This window comes from Megascapheus bottae, chromosome 5 (assembly GCF_031878675.1).
Source record: "Megascapheus bottae isolate mThoBot1 chromosome 5, mThoBot2.hap1, whole genome shotgun sequence".
In the NCBI taxonomy this organism is placed as follows: domain Eukaryota; kingdom Metazoa; phylum Chordata; class Mammalia; order Rodentia; family Geomyidae; genus Megascapheus; species Megascapheus bottae.
Genome location: NC_143513.1, coordinates 42,121,142 through 42,139,457, shown reverse-complemented (window position 1 = coordinate 42,139,457; position 18,316 = coordinate 42,121,142). Strand labels below are relative to the sequence as shown.

The window sequence follows — 18,316 nt, the reverse complement described above, 5'->3', positions numbered from 1 at the left end:
GCAAAGGTAAGTTCCCCCAGACCAAGAGCTCACAGCCGCCAGGGCAGGAGACTGTCGGAGCCACTCCTGGATGGCCAAGGGCCATGCACTGATCTGATAGCGGTGATCAGAGCCTCCGGGGAAGCAGCGGCCTGGCCCCCGGCCCCGCCACCCGCACCCCGCATCCCGCATCCGCACCTGCACTTGGCCCCGGGGAGACGGGGCCCGGGTCTCCCCGCCCGCTGCGCGCCCGCCGCGCGCCCTACCTGCAGCCCGAGGCCAGGCGATCCCGCAGCGTCCTGCGCTCCCGCAGGCGCCGCTCCAGCTCTTGCTGCAGGGCGAGTTCGCAGTAGATCGGCCGGGACACCCCGTAGCCGCAGCTGAAGTCGGGGCGCTGCGGAGGCTCCGACCCGCTGCCCGGAGCCGCCATGACCTACCAACCCCCAGGACCACCGGCAGAGAGGAGGTGAGAGCCGGGGAGAGCATGGGCTGGGAAGAGCGGGGACCCCACGCCGGCCGCCTTGGGAGCCGCCTCCCGGAGCCACCTGTTGCAGCCGCCCCGGGTCCGCGCGCGCCAGCCTTCGGGGTGGGGGTGGGTGACACCCGAGGACTTTCGGGTCCCGTGGCCAGCGCCCGCTGCACAGGACTCCCCCGCTTTCGAGGGTGCGAGCCTCGCGTGGGGGGTTCGGGAAGCGCCGCCCGGGGCAGTCGGGGCGCTGTCCGCGTCCTGAAACTTCCCCCGAAACAGGGCTGGGTCCGGGGCCTGGGAGAGAGCTCAGGGGAGGGGGGGGGGAAGGGGCCCCCTCCTCGTCGTGGACCCCAGCGAGGTGTCGTGGTCCTGGGGTGGGACTCGGGACCCCCGAGACGTGCCCCCGGGGTGGGGAGACAGCGACTGCGGAGGGACCCGGGGGACGGGTGGAGAAGCTGGCCCGCGTCCTGTCTCCTCGCCTCCTCCCCCTCCGCACCCCCTCCCCCTCCTCCTCGGCCTCCCGGGGAGAAGCGGGGTTACGCCCCCCACCACCACCCCAGGCGCGTCCCAGCCCTCGGGGGCGCGGGCGGCGGGTGCACCGGGGCTCACCTGCTGAGCTCGCCGCGTGCCGCGCTCCGAATGCCCAGGGCCCGCGATCCCGCGGCCTTTATAGCGCCGCACCGGGCACTGAGGCGTTTTATTTATGGAGCAACAGAGACACCTTAGTCCCCAGGAAGGACGTGGCCACTGCGGTCTTTCCCCACCGATCCTTACCTGGAAAGAAATGCCATCTTCCCTCATTCTTTCCCTTTCCTGACCCGGAGGGCTGGGAAGTTTACCGTCTAGTTACCCAGCCAGGGGCCACTTGAATCTTACTCAGCGTTCCCCAGCCCCTCCCCGCAACTGCTAAGTGGAGCTGGGAGGTCAGGGCCCCGCCAGCACCTGTGGGGTTCGGCTTAGGACTGCAGCTCTGCCTTGCTTGGGAGAAGCCAGGTGGGCACTAAGCTTAGTGTGTGTGTGTGTGTCTGGAAGCCGGGCTCCTGCAGGAGAAGAGAGAGCCACAGTGAGTGTCTGCAGTATGTGATAAGATGACCTTGGATTTCTACAAGGTCTCAGGGAGCACGCAGCCAGGGCTGGATGGTGGTGGATGCATAGGTTTTAGATGGCCATTCTGTGCATTTTGTGCCCGGGTGTGTTCTTTTCCACAGGTGACCAGGTGGCCCCTCTCTTACCTGACCCTGGTGTTTTCTGTCTTCTGCTTCATCTGGACAAGGAAAGGGGATGAAGCAGGAGTAGATAGAACTCATCAGGGAGAGAGTTGATTTCTTTTGGATTGCCCTTTGCTAAAAACTCACACCGTGGTGACGACCAGGGCAGGACGAAGGGTTCAGTAAGCTAGAACATTCTCATCGGGTTACCAATGCCTGTGTGGTTTTAGTTGTTGTGGCAGCTGTTTTTCAGTCCTAAGGATTGGACTCAGGACCTCATGACTGCTAGGCAAACACTCTGTCATTCGAATCCCCAACCTCTCAGTATTGTTCATAAACCAGCGTAAAGAGAATCCACACTGTAGCCCTTTTGCGCATCAATCTTCAATTACTCACTTGGAAAATACAGACCATGACAAAGATCCAGAAATTCCCGGAAGCAAAACTCCTTTCAGGAGCTCTCTAGTGTAAATCCCCTAGTCAAAATGATGCAAGCATGTGTGTTTTTCTGAGGAATGAATGAGTCAACATCTCTCAACAGATTTTTAAAGGCTTACTTGACCCAAAGAGGTCAAGAACCAGCCAAGCATAGTGGCACATGTCTAGTTTGCGCTACTTGGAAAGCTGAGATGAGAGTAGTACTTGAACTCATGAATTTAAGAACAGCAGACTCTCCGGTGTGTGTGTGTGTGTGTGTGTTGGGAAGGAAAGATAAGTTAGAATTCTTATCCACTTGCGGAGAAGAGAGTCTTGTCCACTTGTGGAGAAGAGAGTCTTGTGTAGGTTATCTGACTGACATTTTTTTGTTGTTGTCAAACCACATTGATGTTCCTGAGATCTAGTGGACAGAAGTCAAGGCTGCCACTAAACATTGTACAAAGGAGTTCTCTTCATTCCACTAAAGTTTTTGTGTGACTATACATGAACATTTATTAATAAATTATATTGTACTAAACATATGCATCTTTCTGTATATATGTGCATATGCACGGGTATGTGCTTACCTTATAAGCTGCATATTGTGGTTGGTTATATGTCAAGTCCATGACCAATTGTTGGTTGTATAGATTATTTACATACTTTTAAGGGCCATGAAATACTATTTCTTCCATGGACACTCCTTGTTGCTCTGTCAGAATGAATCCAGTCTCTTTGGAGATTTTCCTAGCACCTTACCTGATTCATTCTTCAGAACCTTTCATTGTCTATCATGGCATAATAATTTCATTTACAAACAATTCTCATTTCCTTCACTCAACAAGAATTTATTGATGGCAAGCAACATATCTCCCTCAAACCATGATTATCTTCAATCCTGTTTTCTAAAAAGATATATCTATGGCCTAAACATATTTTTGACTAAAATTACATTAAATATTGGCCTAGTACTTTTTCTTCAAGTAAGGCTATTAAGAGCATATAGTACAGAAGTGGAGCTGTGTGGCTCAGGTGGTAGCGTACTCACCTTGAGCAAGAAAGCTCAAGGGTCAGAGCCTTGGTCCTGAGTTCAAGCTCCAGGACTGCCCCCCCCCCCACACACTCACACACAAAAGAGAATGGAAAGAATGAATTTGTTCAAAGTGCACTATATACATATATGGAAGGATCATAATGAAACTGCCTTATGGTATTAATGCATGCTAGTGAAAAACACTTTTTGGATAAAATGGATGCACTTTTTTGTCTTTTATTTTTTATTGTAATTAATAAAAGGGATACATGATATTTGCCAGATAGAAGGTGCATTAATTCACATACATTGATACCCTTTCACATGTCTTGGTCCCCATTACCCTCCCCTTCACCCTCCCTGCACATTTATTTTTTAAAATGTCACTTCATGGATATTTTTGCAGGTATGTGCATGTGAACTTTTCTCAGTCTTGGCCAACATTGTCTCAGATTCCAGAATATCAACTAAAATGCATAGCTGCATAGTGACTCACACTCTTTAATAATTCTGAGGCAATACAACCCATTCTAAGATGAATTTCAGCTCTTGAGTATACTTCTAGCATGGTTTGGCTAGCCTTGTGAATCACTTTGGGTAGGAACTTGGCAGTGGTGTGATACTAAGAGAGATTCCAACAATTAAGAGGTGGGGCAGTGGTGGCACACAGACAGCTAAGGCAACAGAACACTGAATAACACCATGAGTCAAAGATGTGACGTCCAGCCAGAGAGCTGGTGCTCACCTGTAACTCTTAACTACTCAGGAGGCTGAGATCTGAGGATTATGGTTCAAAGTAGCCCAGGCAGGAATGTCCAATAAATTATATTGACTTATATAAAATTATTAAATAAATTATATTGGACTTATGTCCAATAATTTATATTGAAAAAGAGCCAGAAATAGAACTTTAGCTCAAGAAGTAGAGTGGTAGCCTTTAACAAAAGCTCAAGGGCATGCCCAGTCACTGAGTTCAAGGAAGGAAAGAAGGAAGGAAGAAAGGAAGGAAGGAAGAAAGAAGAAAGAAAGAGAGAAGAAAGGAAAAGAAAGAAAGAGTAAAAGAAGAAGTGTAACTTCCTGTAGAGAAAGAACAGAGTTCTCTGAAATACATATCTATGCATAATAGTTTGGTTAGATAATCACATTGTAATCTCTCCTGCATGTATCCGAATAAAGGTGCTGCTGAGTTTTTCCTTATTAAATGCTTTTTCTGTATCAGAAAATAAATGCTCAATTGAGCGCCAATGGTTCACAACTGCAATCCTAGCTACTCAGGAGGCTGAGATCTGAGGATTGTGGTTTGAGGGAAGCCTGAGCAGGAAAGCCTGTGAGACTCTTATCTTCAATAAACTCAGAAAAAGCTGAAAGTGGCTCGGTGACTCAAGTGGTAGAGTGCTAACCTAGAGCAAAAAGCTCAGAGATAATGTTCAGGCCCTGAGATCAAGTCCCAGGACTGGCAAAAATAAATACATACATAAATAAATGCACATGGACCGAATAGCATCTGCATTACAGAATTCTCTATCAAACTATTTTTCTCAGAGATAGAAGTGTCTCTGAATTTGGCTGTCTTTTAAAATCAGAGGTGAGTAGGAGGTGATAACAGCTTGCTCTCCCCACCCAATTTACTTGTTATATTAAACAGCTCACATTACTCACTTAGCTTCACCTGTTCCCATAGAGGTGGGTGGTTCTTATTTATCAGAATTTAATCACATCCAGGACTCTTTTCCAAAGAGATATCTTACTTCAAAGTAAATGTCAGACAGTAATACTGTCACTTTGCCATACTTATTTAGCACTTAATGCTTATTTAAATGACCTTTTTTTATTCTTCAATCAGGCACCAATGATTTCCATCTGTACTCCCAACTACTCAAAAGGCTGAGATCTGGAGGATCACAGATTGAAGCCAGACTGGACAGAATGGTTCACCAAATTCCATCTCCAAAGTAACCAGCAAAAAGCAGGACTGGATGTGTGGCTTTAATGTCAATCGAGCAATGGTAAGGCATTGAGTTCAAATCTTAGTACCACCTATATATATATATATATATATTTAAACTCTACATTTCATAATGATTTGTTTTATAATCGATGATGCACAATAGTCCAGCTGGAAATATTTCTTTCTTTGTGATTCATAAAGTAATGGTGGGTTTTATAGTCAAAGGTGTCCTAATAAAATACTCATATTTTAGATATGAGTATATTTAGATATATTTTAAGCTTACATTTATATAAATTTCTATAAATTCTTTTTTTTTGGAGCTTGAATTCTGGGCGCTCTACCCCTTGAACCACAGTGTCACTTCTGGTTTTCTGGTGGTTAATTGGAGAGAAGAGTCTCAGGGACTTCTGTGCCTGGGCTGGCTTTGAACCACAATCATCAGATCTCAGCCTCCTGAGTAGCTACAGGTTTGAGCCACCAGCATCTGGCTTAAATTTCTACAAATTCTAAGCGTGCCATTCTTTTTTGGACAGTGTTACCCCTTTTCTCACACTCTCCCAGTTTTCCCCTCCCATCATCACTCACAAGTTGTATAGTTCATTTTCAACATAAGTCTAGTAAGTGCCACTGCTGCATTTGTTTACCCTTTAATATTTTTTAAAGAAATCTAGCTTCAGAATTTTGTAATTTTCTATCTTTGATTTGTCTGCAGATTATTTATTGTTTGTTAATGTGAAATTGAATTGAATCATTTGTTAGAAAGTAGTGTTTGGGGCCAGCAGATATCTGCATTTAAATGGAGGCACTAATAACATTTCAGGTTGGCTTTGATAATCAATAGAAACTCTGAAAAACAAAACAAAATAATGACCAGGGAAGAGTACATTCTTCCCCAGGAAAATTCAACTCTAATCCTGAGCCTTTATTTTCCAATGCTTATTAACTTTCTCAATACATGGAAAGACCATAAACTTTATCTCAACTTTTCTCCTCAGCAATCCTCTTTCCTTTCAGGTAGTTGGGACTACAGCACATACCACCATGCCTGGTTTCAAACAGAACTCATTCTAAAAGGTGAAAAAGAAATCATCTGTTAAAATACTTTTCTTTGTAAAGCCAATGTGGTAGTCCATCCAATTAAAAAGTTTTCTGTGCCAATAAAATTCAATGACTTTCTTAGGTCACACAGATCTTGTTTTTCTTACTATGAGTCTAAATTTGACATGTGTTAAGTAAACTGGTCCCCTACTACCATGAAATAATGGCATAATTTATTTAGCAAAGAATACTTTGAAGATCCTTTTGTGTTTCTTACTAGCAAAATATGTTTGGCTTTTAAAGCTTCATCTGGGTGCTGTGGCTAAAGGGGTAGGGAGGTAGCTTTGAGCTGAAGAGCTCAGGGACAGTGCCTGGGCCCAGAGTTCATGACCTTATCCCGCAAACTATATGGTTTGACAGTAGAAGAAGAAAAAATGAATGAAAATGGTTGGAAGTAAACACTATGTTGTGTGTGAATGATGTTTAAGTATTTCATCCATTCATTCTTCATTGATTCCTTCACTCAATGAATACCACTACTTATATCAGACAAGATATTATTAAGACCACTACTTATATCAGACAAGATTTTAACCAGTGAAGAGACAGCAGTGAACAAGTTTGATGAAACTCTTGTCATCAAAAACTTACACTCTAGAAGGGAAGCAATGACATTTAGCTACTTTAAAAATGTGTAATATTTTATTATGATAAGGAACTAGGAGAGAAGTGAAACGTCTTACAGAATTTTCAGTGGACAATGCACAGTATACAGAGAGAGGGACTGCTCTCTAGAGAAGGGCATTTGTTTTTATTTTATTTATTTATTTATTTTTGGTTGGTCATGAACTCAGAGCCTGGGCACTGACCTTTTACTCAAAGCTAGCAATCCACCACTTTGAGCTACAGTTCTACTTCCCATTATCTGGTAGTTAACTGAAGATAAGAGTCTCATAGACTTTCCTGCCCAGGTTTGCTTCCAAAGGTGATCTTCAGAGCTCAGCCTCCTGAGAAGCTAGGATTATAGGTGTGAGCCACCAAGGCCTGGCAGCATCTGAGGTGATGTTATATGAAGAGACATCTAAAGGATGACAAGGACTAGGCTTCCTGGAAGGGAAAGAGAAAAGGCAAAAGATCTGAATCAGGTAAGGGCTTGGTAAGCGTAACTAAAGGCGACAGTATGATTGAGTTCCACATAACACCAAACCTGGAGAGAGCAATCAGGAAGTCCTTAATGTATCTGTGGCAATTATTTTGGAGACAATATGTCATAGACTTTTTGACCCAAGGCTGGCTTCTAATCTGGATCTTCTAGATCTCAGCCCCTGAGTAACTGAAATTATTCAAGTGTGAATCACCACTGCCCAGCTGGCATATACATATACATGCTACAAATAAGGGGAAAGAAACATATAAAATTTAAACTGTGTCCAGTGATTTCCAATTATTGCATAGTTAATAGCATTATTCTTTTGACAATGATGGCATCTAACATGTACTAATCTTTTTCTCCTTGGTAGAGGTCATTTATGCAGATCTGAGAAGAAATCCATCTAGCCAGCTACACCAATTACCTTTCATGGAAAAACAACGATGTATTATTTTAGTCACTGTATCTTTCTTTTCCTGGCTGACAACCACTTTTTTTAAAATAAAGAATGGTTTTTAAAATTCATTCATACATCTTCTATTGAATTATAAATGAGTAGCAACCCAATCCTTGAATCCACTATCTAGTTCTTCATATAAAAAGATCCTCAAGTTTCAACAGAGAGAAAGCCTATGAATAAATGCCTGAAGGGCCAGAGGATGCTGTGAGCAACGCAAAGGCAGGAAGGAAGAGCTGAGGCTGAGCAGTCAGGAAGCTCAAGAGTGGGAGTAGGGAGAGGCCCACACAGAGGAGGGGCATGGCATGGCTTTCCATGATGTACCATCTTGCCCAATGAGGCCTGACCTGAAAGTTGACTTGAAAATTAAACTGCTTTTGAGCATAGATATTATCTTGAGGTAGACACTGCTATGCACATTTTACATTTGAGGAAATACAGCCAGAAAGGCTTAGTAATCTGCTTAACGCCACACAGTTTGGCAGGACTCCTTATGAACTCAAGTCATTTGACTGTATAGCTCACTTTCTTAACTATTGCAGAATTAGGGTGTTAGCGACACCTGCTAACACCATCATTTCATCCAAGTTCCAGCGTTACTCCCCATTCCTCCTTCAGCTTTTGAATCTCATCTTTTAAAAAAATAAATATGTATTTACTTATGTATGTATTTATTTATGTGCTGGTATTTAGTTTAAACATAGGGCTTTGCACTAAATTACCTGGCTCAAAGCTGGTATTCTACCACTTGAGCCAAATATCCACTTCTAGCTTTTTTAGTTGATTAAACTGGATATGAATCTCATGGACTTTCCTTCCTGGCTGGCTTCAAACAATGATCCTCAGATCTCAGCCTCCTAGCTAGGACAATAGGTGAGAACTACTGGTGTCAGCCTTTATACACCAATTAAATACCTGATATTCACAGATAATGGAATACTAATAAAGTTTACACATTGCATATAGATGTGCAATTCAAATTATTGGAATAAAAAAAGGCAAGATGCATAGAATATGTATGTACACTCACATTTGTATAAACTAGGGGAATATATGTTTGCATATTACATTAACCAGTTTCCAAGCTAGAAAAAAGTGAGACACCAATAGTTAATGAGAAGTTTGTTTACAAAAATGTTTGGCAGGATAAAAATGAAACAAAGAAAGTGGTACTGTGACTCAAGTGGTAGAACAGTAGCCTTGAGCTGAAGAGGTCAGGGATAGCACCCAGGCCCAGAGTTCAAGCCCCATGACTGACAAAAAACAAACAAACAAAAACAAAGAACAAGTCAAGATAAAGCACTTCAGGGCCACTAAAGGGAGTTGTCACAGGATGCTAACTGTGAGCAGAGCTGTCAGCATTACTAGCCTGAGATGTTAGGACCAGCAAGATGCTGTCAGCACCCAAGTGTCATAAGGGAGGGTGGCCCAGCAGAGTTGGGGCCTATGGTGGAGAAAAGGAACCATGGGATCAGGAATTTAGCCTAGTGGAGGAATACTTGCCTAGCATGCAGGAAGACTCAGGTTCTATTCCTTAGTACCACATACATAGAAAAAGCCACAAGTGGTGCTGTGACTCAAGTGGTAGCGTTCTAGCCTTGAGAAAGACCAAGGACAGTGCTTAGACCCTGAGTTCCACCTCTGGGACTGGCAAAACAAAACAAAACACAACAACAAAGGAACCATGGCTAATTCCACATTCACTAATAAAACAGGGGAAGGAATATCCAGTGTCTCCCCTTCCCACCTCTGGCTTCCTATGGGGCTGCCTCCTCCCCTGATTCCCCCCTGCCCATCCTTTCCTGAAGAAATGGGAGGGTGAAGGAGCCTAGTGCTCCTGCCCATAATTCAGCCTCTTGGGCAAGAGCAGAGTGGAGAGAAAGGTGGAGAGAAGAAAGGGCTAGACAACATATTCATATAAATAAGTATAGAGGATTCTTGGGAAGATTCATAGGAAATGAGTGTGTGATGGTTACAAGACTTTAAAATATTCATTAAAAATTCAACTTGAGATTGATAGATCTAGAAGATCAGCATTTTTATAAATCCTATATAGTTTCCCCACCTATGACAGATTTCCATGGTACATTCATCACAGCTAAAACCCTAGTATTCATTCATTATTAACTAAAGTCCATAGTTTATTTAGATTCCTTTAGTTTCTACTTAAGGGGCTGTGTCCCACATATGACCCACTCTGGACAACACATGCAATGCAGTCGTTGTGCTCCTTAGACATCTCTTAGCTGTCCCAGCTTCTCAAGCTTCTCTTGTTTTTGATGACACTGATGATTTTGAGAAATGTAGGCTGCAACTCTCTCAGAATCTGATATTTCTCATGATTAGACTGATGTTATGGTTTTGTAGGTTGAAGATCACAGAGGTGAAGTGTCATTCTCCTCACCTCTTATCAAGGGAACACAGTGAACCTTGCATTGCTGCACTTGACCTGGTCTAGGTCATGGTAATTAGGTGATCCTCCACTGTGACTCTCACCTGCCCAGCTCCCTTTTCATTCTGTACTCCGTGGAAGGAAGTTATTTTTTTCTTTTTAAAAAATTCTTATCCTTAAGTAGTTGTACAAAGGAAAGAAAGTTATTCTATGTAGCTGGTGCTCAGTGTGGGGAGTTATAGTCCACATATTTGTGAACAGATTATCTACATACATTACGTGTTTTTCTTTTTTCATGTTGAAGATTTGCCTTGTCTCTCTATTTAAGCATTTATTAATTTCCTTATAGAATCATTAATATTTACTTTATAATTTACATTCTAGCCCAATAATAGTTTTTCTGAAAGTGCTGAGATTTGTGCTTCTTTGGCAGGCATGCTATCGATTAAGCCATGCATGTCCTCAGCCCTTCTTGCTTTAGTTATTTTACAAATAGGGTCTCATGTCTTGCCTCAGACAGTGTGGACAGCAGTCCTCATATGTATGGCCTTTGGAGTAGGTGGGAAGAGAAGTGTGTTAATACATCCAGCTTTTTGATTGAGATGGGGTCTTAATATCGTTTGCCCAGGCTAGCCTCAAATTTGCATCATGCTGATCTCTAAGTGCCAAGTAGTAGGTGCCTGACTAGTGCTTTCCTCTCTTTTCCTCCCTCCCTCCCTTCTTTCTTCTTTCAGTCCTTCCTTTTCCTGCCCCCTCTCTCTCCTCATCCCTCGCTCCCTCCCACCCTTCCTTTCTTTGTCTTTAACTGATTGTTGCAGTTTGGCAAGTAGGCACTCTTTTCCTTGACTCTGATATAACTTTGACATAGTTCTACCAAAAAGTAGGGTAGATTTTTTGTTTTTTGTTTATGGGGCATTTCCTTGCTTTCTGGCACTGCATAATATCCTAGACTTACTTTGTATATTTCCTGCACAAGTTCTACAACCAGTCATTTTCCCAAGGAACTTTGATTCCTTGTGTGATGAATATAATTAGAAACCAAGTTTTGGCTGAGAGATATACACAGTGTTCCTAGGATGTTGCTTCTCTAAGCCATTTCAACTGAGAAAACAAAGAAATGTGTATACATTAGCTATATCTATCTATCTATCTATCTATCTATCTATCTATCTATCTATCTATCTATCTATCTATATAATACCACCCAGGAATGGGAATGTGGCTTAGTGGTAGAGTGCTTGCCTAGCATGCATGAAGCCCTGGATTCAATTCCTCAGTACCACATAAACAGAAAAAGCCAGAAATGGTGCTGTGGCTCAAGTGGTAGAGAGCTAGCCTTAAGCAAAAGAAGCTCAGGGACAGTGCCTGGGCCCTGAGTTCCAGCCCCAGGACTGGCAAAACAACACACACACACACACACACACCCATCACCATGGACTGGCAAAACAACACACACACACACACACACACACACACACACACACACACACACAAACCCATCACCATGTTCCTATATGTAATCATCTGTATCTTTATTAAGCTAAATATAGCATCATGCCAATGAAGAGACCTTATTCAACAGTTCTGTTTGTCTACAAGTTAATCTTATAAAATGAAATAATATCTACTATATATAATAAGCAAGTATAAGCAATTCTGGATGTAGGCGCCTTGTGCATTCTACCACTGTGTCTACTCGTTTGTTTCTGAATCTAGATCCTTAGCTCTGGATTTCCTTTGCTACTGCCTGGGCTCAGGCCAGGATTACACAAGGCAATAATCTCCTAACAGACCTGTTTGCCTCTCTTCCTGCTCTACTCACAAGTGGTCAAAAAATTATAGAATGCAAATGCCTCTAGTCCTAGCACTTGGGAGGCTGAGGAGAAGGCTTGACTCTGGAGTCAAGAATCTGGCCTACATCAAGAAACACAAACAAAAGAGATGTGAATATTATCAGATTTATCCTTTGTTTTAAACCTTTCAAAATGGCTCTGTAATGCCATTTGCCCTTTCTATGGATGGCTGATACTAAGTTCTTTTATCTCTGAATTTGATTACCTGTTTCTTTCTTGCCTGGAGCCTCTTCCCCTTTCTCTATCTCCACCTTGCATTACCTAGTCTGTTGATGGTGGCTTTCTTAGAATTAAGGTAAGGCACTACACATTTTATAGTGCATAAAAGTTACTGCATAGAAGATGACTCTTTCCTGAATCCAATACTAGGCTACAAACTACTTTAGGTAAGGACTTCATTGAGTGGTGTAAGATTAGACTGAGTTTCATTCCTATCAATTTTTACTTACATGACATTGGGGAAGTTATTTAGCTTCGTCTGGACTCATTAAGAATAGTTCCTATTTCATAATGCTGATGTGAGAATTAAATGCGATATCTGGCACTCTGTAACCATTTGATATTACCTATTATAACTGAGTTTGAGAGCCTTTGGGAGCTGTTTAAGTTAGATCTTGGTATATTTTGAGCTTCATTCCAGAAAAAGGTACACAAGTATGTATATGTTATTTGCTGTTGCCAGGAATAGCTAATTTTATCTGTCAAAAATTTCTTGCTAGCACGCTCTTTTGAGTCACAGATTTTGGCTTTTAAGTAAGCTAAAGGTTGATAACTGGGAGCACAGCCAGCAAAACTTCTTCACAGCTTTGGAATCACATGTTGAACAAATCTGGCAGTACGAGCGGCAAGCTGCCTTCTGTTTCTAATCATTTTCTTTCTAATTTAGTTTCTCTCACCCAAAGGGATTATAATTGATTTTTCATTTCAGAGTCCATGGAAGATGTCACAAGATGGGAAGGCAATTATTGTTAAAGAGATAGAGCCCATACTTGAGTAATGTCACTCTTGGCTTTATTCCAGGGACTAAGCAGTAGAAATACATTTTGATTGAGACATGTCACTAATCAAGATGTCAATGTAAGTCTTGACTGGGCAAATCTCTCTTCTCACTTCTGAAATTTTACAAAACAAAAAACACCAAATGGTAGCACTGAATGTTTGAAAGCTTCTCTAACAGCAAACAGTTTAGTATAGGCCATGAAATCTTTGATCCCAAGACACAGTTCTAAATAAATATCTGGAGAATTTCCCCTTCTCATAAATCATGTTTATCTTTTTTTGCCAGTCCTGGGTCTTGAATTCAGGGCCTGGGCACTGCCCTTGGGCTTTCTCAAGGCTAGATCTCTACAATTTGAGCCACACCACCATTTCTGGCTTTTTTCTATGTATGTGGCACCGAGGAATTGAACCTGGGTCCTCGTGCATGCTAGGCAAGCACTCTATCACGAGGCCAAACTCCTGGCCCAATCATGTTTATCTTCATTGCACAACCCTGTATTCTAACTTTAACAGAACCTCCTCCTTCTTTTTTCCCTTCCCATATTCTGCTTCTTTTCTCCCTCCTTCTCTACACCATACTGGAATTTGAACTCAGAACCTCATGTTTGCTTAGTAGGTACTTGACTACTTTAGTCAGATCCCAGCTCTATAGTCTACTCTTTCATTCACCCTTGTTTCAGTCTTCACATATTTATCCTACTTTGGAATTTCTATTTGTCCCTCCTTTGAGATTCTTCTAAAAAAAGAAGTGACTCTAGAAATGTTTATGTTAACCCTAAAGCTTATATCTTGTGCCACAATGAAATGTTTACAACTGAAGGTAAATTAAGCACAGCCCCGGATCAACAATGAATGTTGTTTGTTCAGCCCTCCTCTCTTTATCCAAATCCTCTGAGATTGCAGCTCCTCTTCCTCCAGGAAATCTTTCTAATGTCTTATTGGAACTGAGTCTCTTTCCTTGGAGATCTTACTCTGATTTCTATCTCCGATTTGACATCACATTTTAGATTTGCCGGTTCCGTATTTTGTGTAAATGCCCAGGAGAAATGTTATTTGAGGGTTATGCCCCTTGACAGGATTTATCCCCTCTCACAAGTAGAATGAGTAATCATTCATTATAACATCAAATCAGCTTCCTAAAGCATAACAAAATGTTCAACAAAGTAAATTATTTTCTCTCTCCTTTAGTTTTGTGTTTCCTTCATAGTGCTCCTTGCTGACCAGTGGTATGGTTATCGATCTATGATAGAGTAGGGGTTCTGGGTTTGATCTTCTTTTTAGTTATTCCATAAGGAATTTAAGAAACAGTCTCTCCACCTCTTCTTCCCTTGTCTGCAAATTAGGGATAACACAAGTATTGCCACAGTACTTAAACAAAGCAGTTATAACAGGAGGTTAAGTACTTAGTTGTCTGTTACTCTCATAATGGTCAGTATATAAGAAGTCCTTAGAAATATTTAGAATCAACAGCAAAAGAACAATTGATAGCAGATTAGCCAAGATAAAATTGGTCATTTTTCTCTACCCTAGCAGTGGTGACTTTATGAATGTTTGAAATAAGACCCCATAGCCTGTGAAGACATGGAAGGTTTTCTTCCTGTACATTTTCTATTTTTACATTAAAAAATGTTTAGACTTTTTTCAAATTTCTTCCTCCTTGATTCCTGCTATTTAGAAGTGCTTAAGAGCTGTCTGGAATCTCTGAATGACTGGGCGAGGCTTGTTCCTGGTGAGATTTCCAGTAGAGTAAGCTGCCTGGGGCTCTTTTATTTTGGGAACTCCTGATGTCAACATCCATGTATCTTTAGGCCTTTCCTCATGATCCCCATAGATTCTCAGCCAGAAAACATCTGCTCTTTTGCTTAGAGGAGAATATTGCTCCGGATTAGTACATATGCATAATTTACTTACCTCTCCTATTTTCTGTTTATTACAACAGATCTTTGCTTTATACTCTTCAAAGAGAAGAATCTATCTTCTGCTAGAGCTGGACAGAGAAGTTTGGAGGAAGACGAGCCGGCACCCAGGAGCACTATTTCTCTAAAAGCTTTCACCAACCAGCCTGCCCAGTGCTTGAGCTTTTTTTGGTGATTTAAATGGGCATACTTGTTGGTTTTCTCTAAGATCATTCCATTTTTCAGCAGCACTATTTGTTGAGCTGCTTTGTAATTTGAGAAAGTTGGTGTTATTTTTTGCATATTCTCTTTATCCATTACGCCTTCAAATATCCCTTTACTGCAGTGCAGCACCAGTGCAATTTAAAAGTAAATGTGTGTTCAATTAGCCATCCTTCAGTAATTCTGCTTTCTTTAGGTAAAAGTCCTTCCTAGGGTACTTTCTGGTGTCTAGTACAGGGACTTATTACTATGCTAAAAAAAAAAAATCTGGTCAAACTGTATGTGATCATCAACAGGACACATGCTAAAAGATAGGCAAAGTATCATTAGAAGAATCAGACACTATATCTGGTGAATATAATGTAACCCTTCTATTAATTACAATAAAAATTAAAAAAAGATTAAAATAGAAAAAAACACTAGATTGAAATGAGTTTAATCTGAATAAACATTTATTGGTATGAAGCACATTGGGCTTTGTACCTTTGAGTGTCATCTTAAACTCTACAGGACACTGCTATAACATATAGCAAAGGATGTACCTTGTCTCTTCTTCCTCCTCCACTCCCTCGTCTTTTCTTTTTCTTTTTTGGGGCTTGAATTCAGGGCCTGGGCCCTGTCCTTGGGCTTTCTCAAGGCAAGTGCTATACAATTTGAGCCACAGCTCAAGACGTTGCTATATATAGCCCAGGCTGGCCTCCAATTTGGGATCCTTTTGCTTATGAGTGCTGAGTATGTACAGGCATTACAGGCATGCTCAGTTCTTAAAAACAAAACAAAACAAAAAAAGCTGTGATTAAAAACATTATGATTTTACTATTCCAATAGTTTTAAGTATACATCCAATTCAGTGATATTATCTACACATATTGTTACCTAGCCATCATTACCACCTTATTCTTAGAACTCTCCTCACTAAGACCTACTCATGAATTCTGTCAGATAAACTTTTATTTTTTAAATGGGAACAACCTATCATTGGCTAGAAGCAGCTGGGCCCACATTTAGGTGGGAAGTGAATACCTAAAAAATAATCAGTACTACCAAAGGGTGTAAATTCAGCAGTGGAGTGCCTGCCTTGCAAGTATAAGACCCTGAATTCAAACCCTATAATGTAAAAATAAGTGAATTAAAGAACATAATGGGAGATGATGATATTCGGTGCCACAAACATACACCATAGGGTGTTAGCCTTGACAATATGAACATGTTAAATTGGATTCTTCTGCTGTGGTGGCTCTTCAGTACACTGAAGGGTGAGGTTAGTGCTATCCTAGTTGTGACAACTAAAAATGCCTTTAGGTATTACCAAGTATTCCTTGAGGGTGCAGCATGCACTCCCTGCTCAGTGCCACGGATTTACTACGTACATGAACACCATTAACCACAGGAGAAAAAAATAAAACATGAGATGACTTCAGACTGACAAGTGTTATGATGGAAATAAAACACAGTAAACCCAGACAGGGTTGAAATGAAGCATTTGATATATATGTAAAAGTCCCTGGGGGAGATTTAATATGGCTTATTCCAAGAATCAGGTGGCAGATCAACAGACCTGGCAAGATCGTGGGGATGTGATGTTAGGCGCAACAGGAAATAACTGGGAAACTTACACAAAGCAAGAATAGCATGACCTACCCTGAAAAAAATGCATGTGTTCACATGAGCAATTAACATACAAAACCAAGTTCATCAAAATAGTACAAAGTGAGAGATGATCACAAATAGTGTGGTAGTAGAAATGGAGAAACAATATTAAAGATGAAAACTAAGAAGGCAGATGGCTAACACAATCTTTGATTTACCCACTTGACTGATGGGAAGATCAAGTATTATAAAAGGGTGTATGTTTTCCACACACCTCCAATTTAGTACAGGTCTTCATACACTTGTCCTATATATTCCTGTATTTATTTTGTGTTAACTCCTCATGGTTCAGGTTGGGTTACTACTTTCACTGGTATTTTCAGAAACATATGCCTTTCAGAAGCCATGGAGGAATCTGTTCCTTGCCTTTTTCAGCTTGGGGTGTGCTTGCTCTCTCTCTCTCTCTCTCTCTCTCTCTCTCTCTCTCTCTCTCTCTCTCTTCTCTCTCTCTCTCTCTCCCTCCCTCTCTCTCTCTCCCTCCCTCTCTCTCTCTCTCCCTCCCTCTCTCCCTCTCTCCCTCTCTCCCTTTCTGTCTTATTAGGACACTGGTGGCTGCATTTATGATTCACTCAGTACTTAGAATAATCATTTCATGTTAAAATCCTTAATCTTTTGCCATGGAAGAAAACGTTTCTGCTATTCAGGGATTAAGAGGAATGTATTATGTAATTTGGGAGGCCTAATTTCAATCTATCAAAATTCCTGATCTATCTGAAAATCACTGTGGCTAGAGAAGGGGCTAGTAGTTACTTGCTTAGAGATCTCTGTGGAATGTCATCGCTAAATGAGGAAATGTTAAAAAAATGCATTTATAGAAGTGCATTTTCTGGACTTTTGGCAAAGGAAAGCTAAAAGGTAAGGAAATACATGAGGGCTCCATGGGCTTTAGACCAATCATTGAAGAAACTGAAGTAGACATTAATGCTTACAAGTAAAGCTATATTCATACACTAGAGAATGGACACTCAAATGCATAAAAGGGGAGTTGGGCATGGGCATCAGCTGGGGACAGTGAGAAGACAGTGTACACTGGCATGAGAACATAGAGGTAAACTAATCCAGAGACAAGGGAAAACAAATATATATGCACATGTAAGCAGCTACAGCTGGAAGCTCCGATGAGGAGGGAATGGCATTGAAGTAATTCCCCAGATGGGTAATGTTTAGATTCAGGCAGGTTTAATTCAGTGCTAGCTTAAAGGTCAGAAGCAGGACTCTGTCAATAAAAGGGAAACCAGGTTCCCCAAAGTAGCAGAATAAAGAAATTGGAAGCTGGTTGCTGGCAGTTCATGCCTGTAATTCTGGCTACCCAGGAGAATGAGATCTGAGAATCACAGTTTGTAGCTTGCCCAGGCAGGAAAGTTTGTGAGACTCTTATTGCCAATTAACTACCAAATAAAACACATCTGGAAGTGGAGATGAAAAACAATTATTATGAAAGAAGCAGGCCCTAAGGAACCAGGAATCTTTTTTTTTTTTTTTTTTTTTTTTTTGCCAGTCCTGGGGTTTGAACTAAAGTTCTGGGCACTGTTCCTGAGCTGCTTTTTTGCTCAAGGCCAGTGCTCTACCACATGAGGCATAGCTCCACTTCCAGCTTTTTCTG

At 41.6% G+C, this 18,316-nt stretch overlaps 1 protein-coding gene and 1 long non-coding RNA gene across 3 annotated transcripts in view; one reads left to right on the top strand and one right to left on the bottom strand.

Annotated features, from left to right (window-relative positions):
* The window catches only part of Slc26a4 (solute carrier family 26 member 4), a 46,075-nt gene extending 45,646 nt beyond the window's left edge, over window positions 1–429 (bottom strand). Inside the window, exon 1 of the mRNA XM_090332988.1 lies at window positions 246–429. Coding sequence (XP_090189114.1) covers window positions 246–409 — 164 coding nt within the window. The 5' untranslated portion in view covers window positions 410–429. The remainder of the gene's footprint in view (window positions 1–245) is intronic.
* Window positions 352–15,418, top strand: LOC150063289 (uncharacterized). Of its 2 annotated transcripts, none has more exons than XR_016535525.1 (4): window positions 352–445; window positions 4,950–5,112; window positions 7,067–7,240; window positions 14,886–15,418. It is a non-coding gene; the product is annotated as an uncharacterized LOC150063289 (long non-coding RNA). The 2 variants fall into 2 exon arrangements; XR_016535526.1 differs by lacking the exon at window positions 14,886–15,418 and adding an exon at window positions 7,616–7,720.
* Window positions 15,419–18,316: the final 2,898 nt, after the last annotated feature.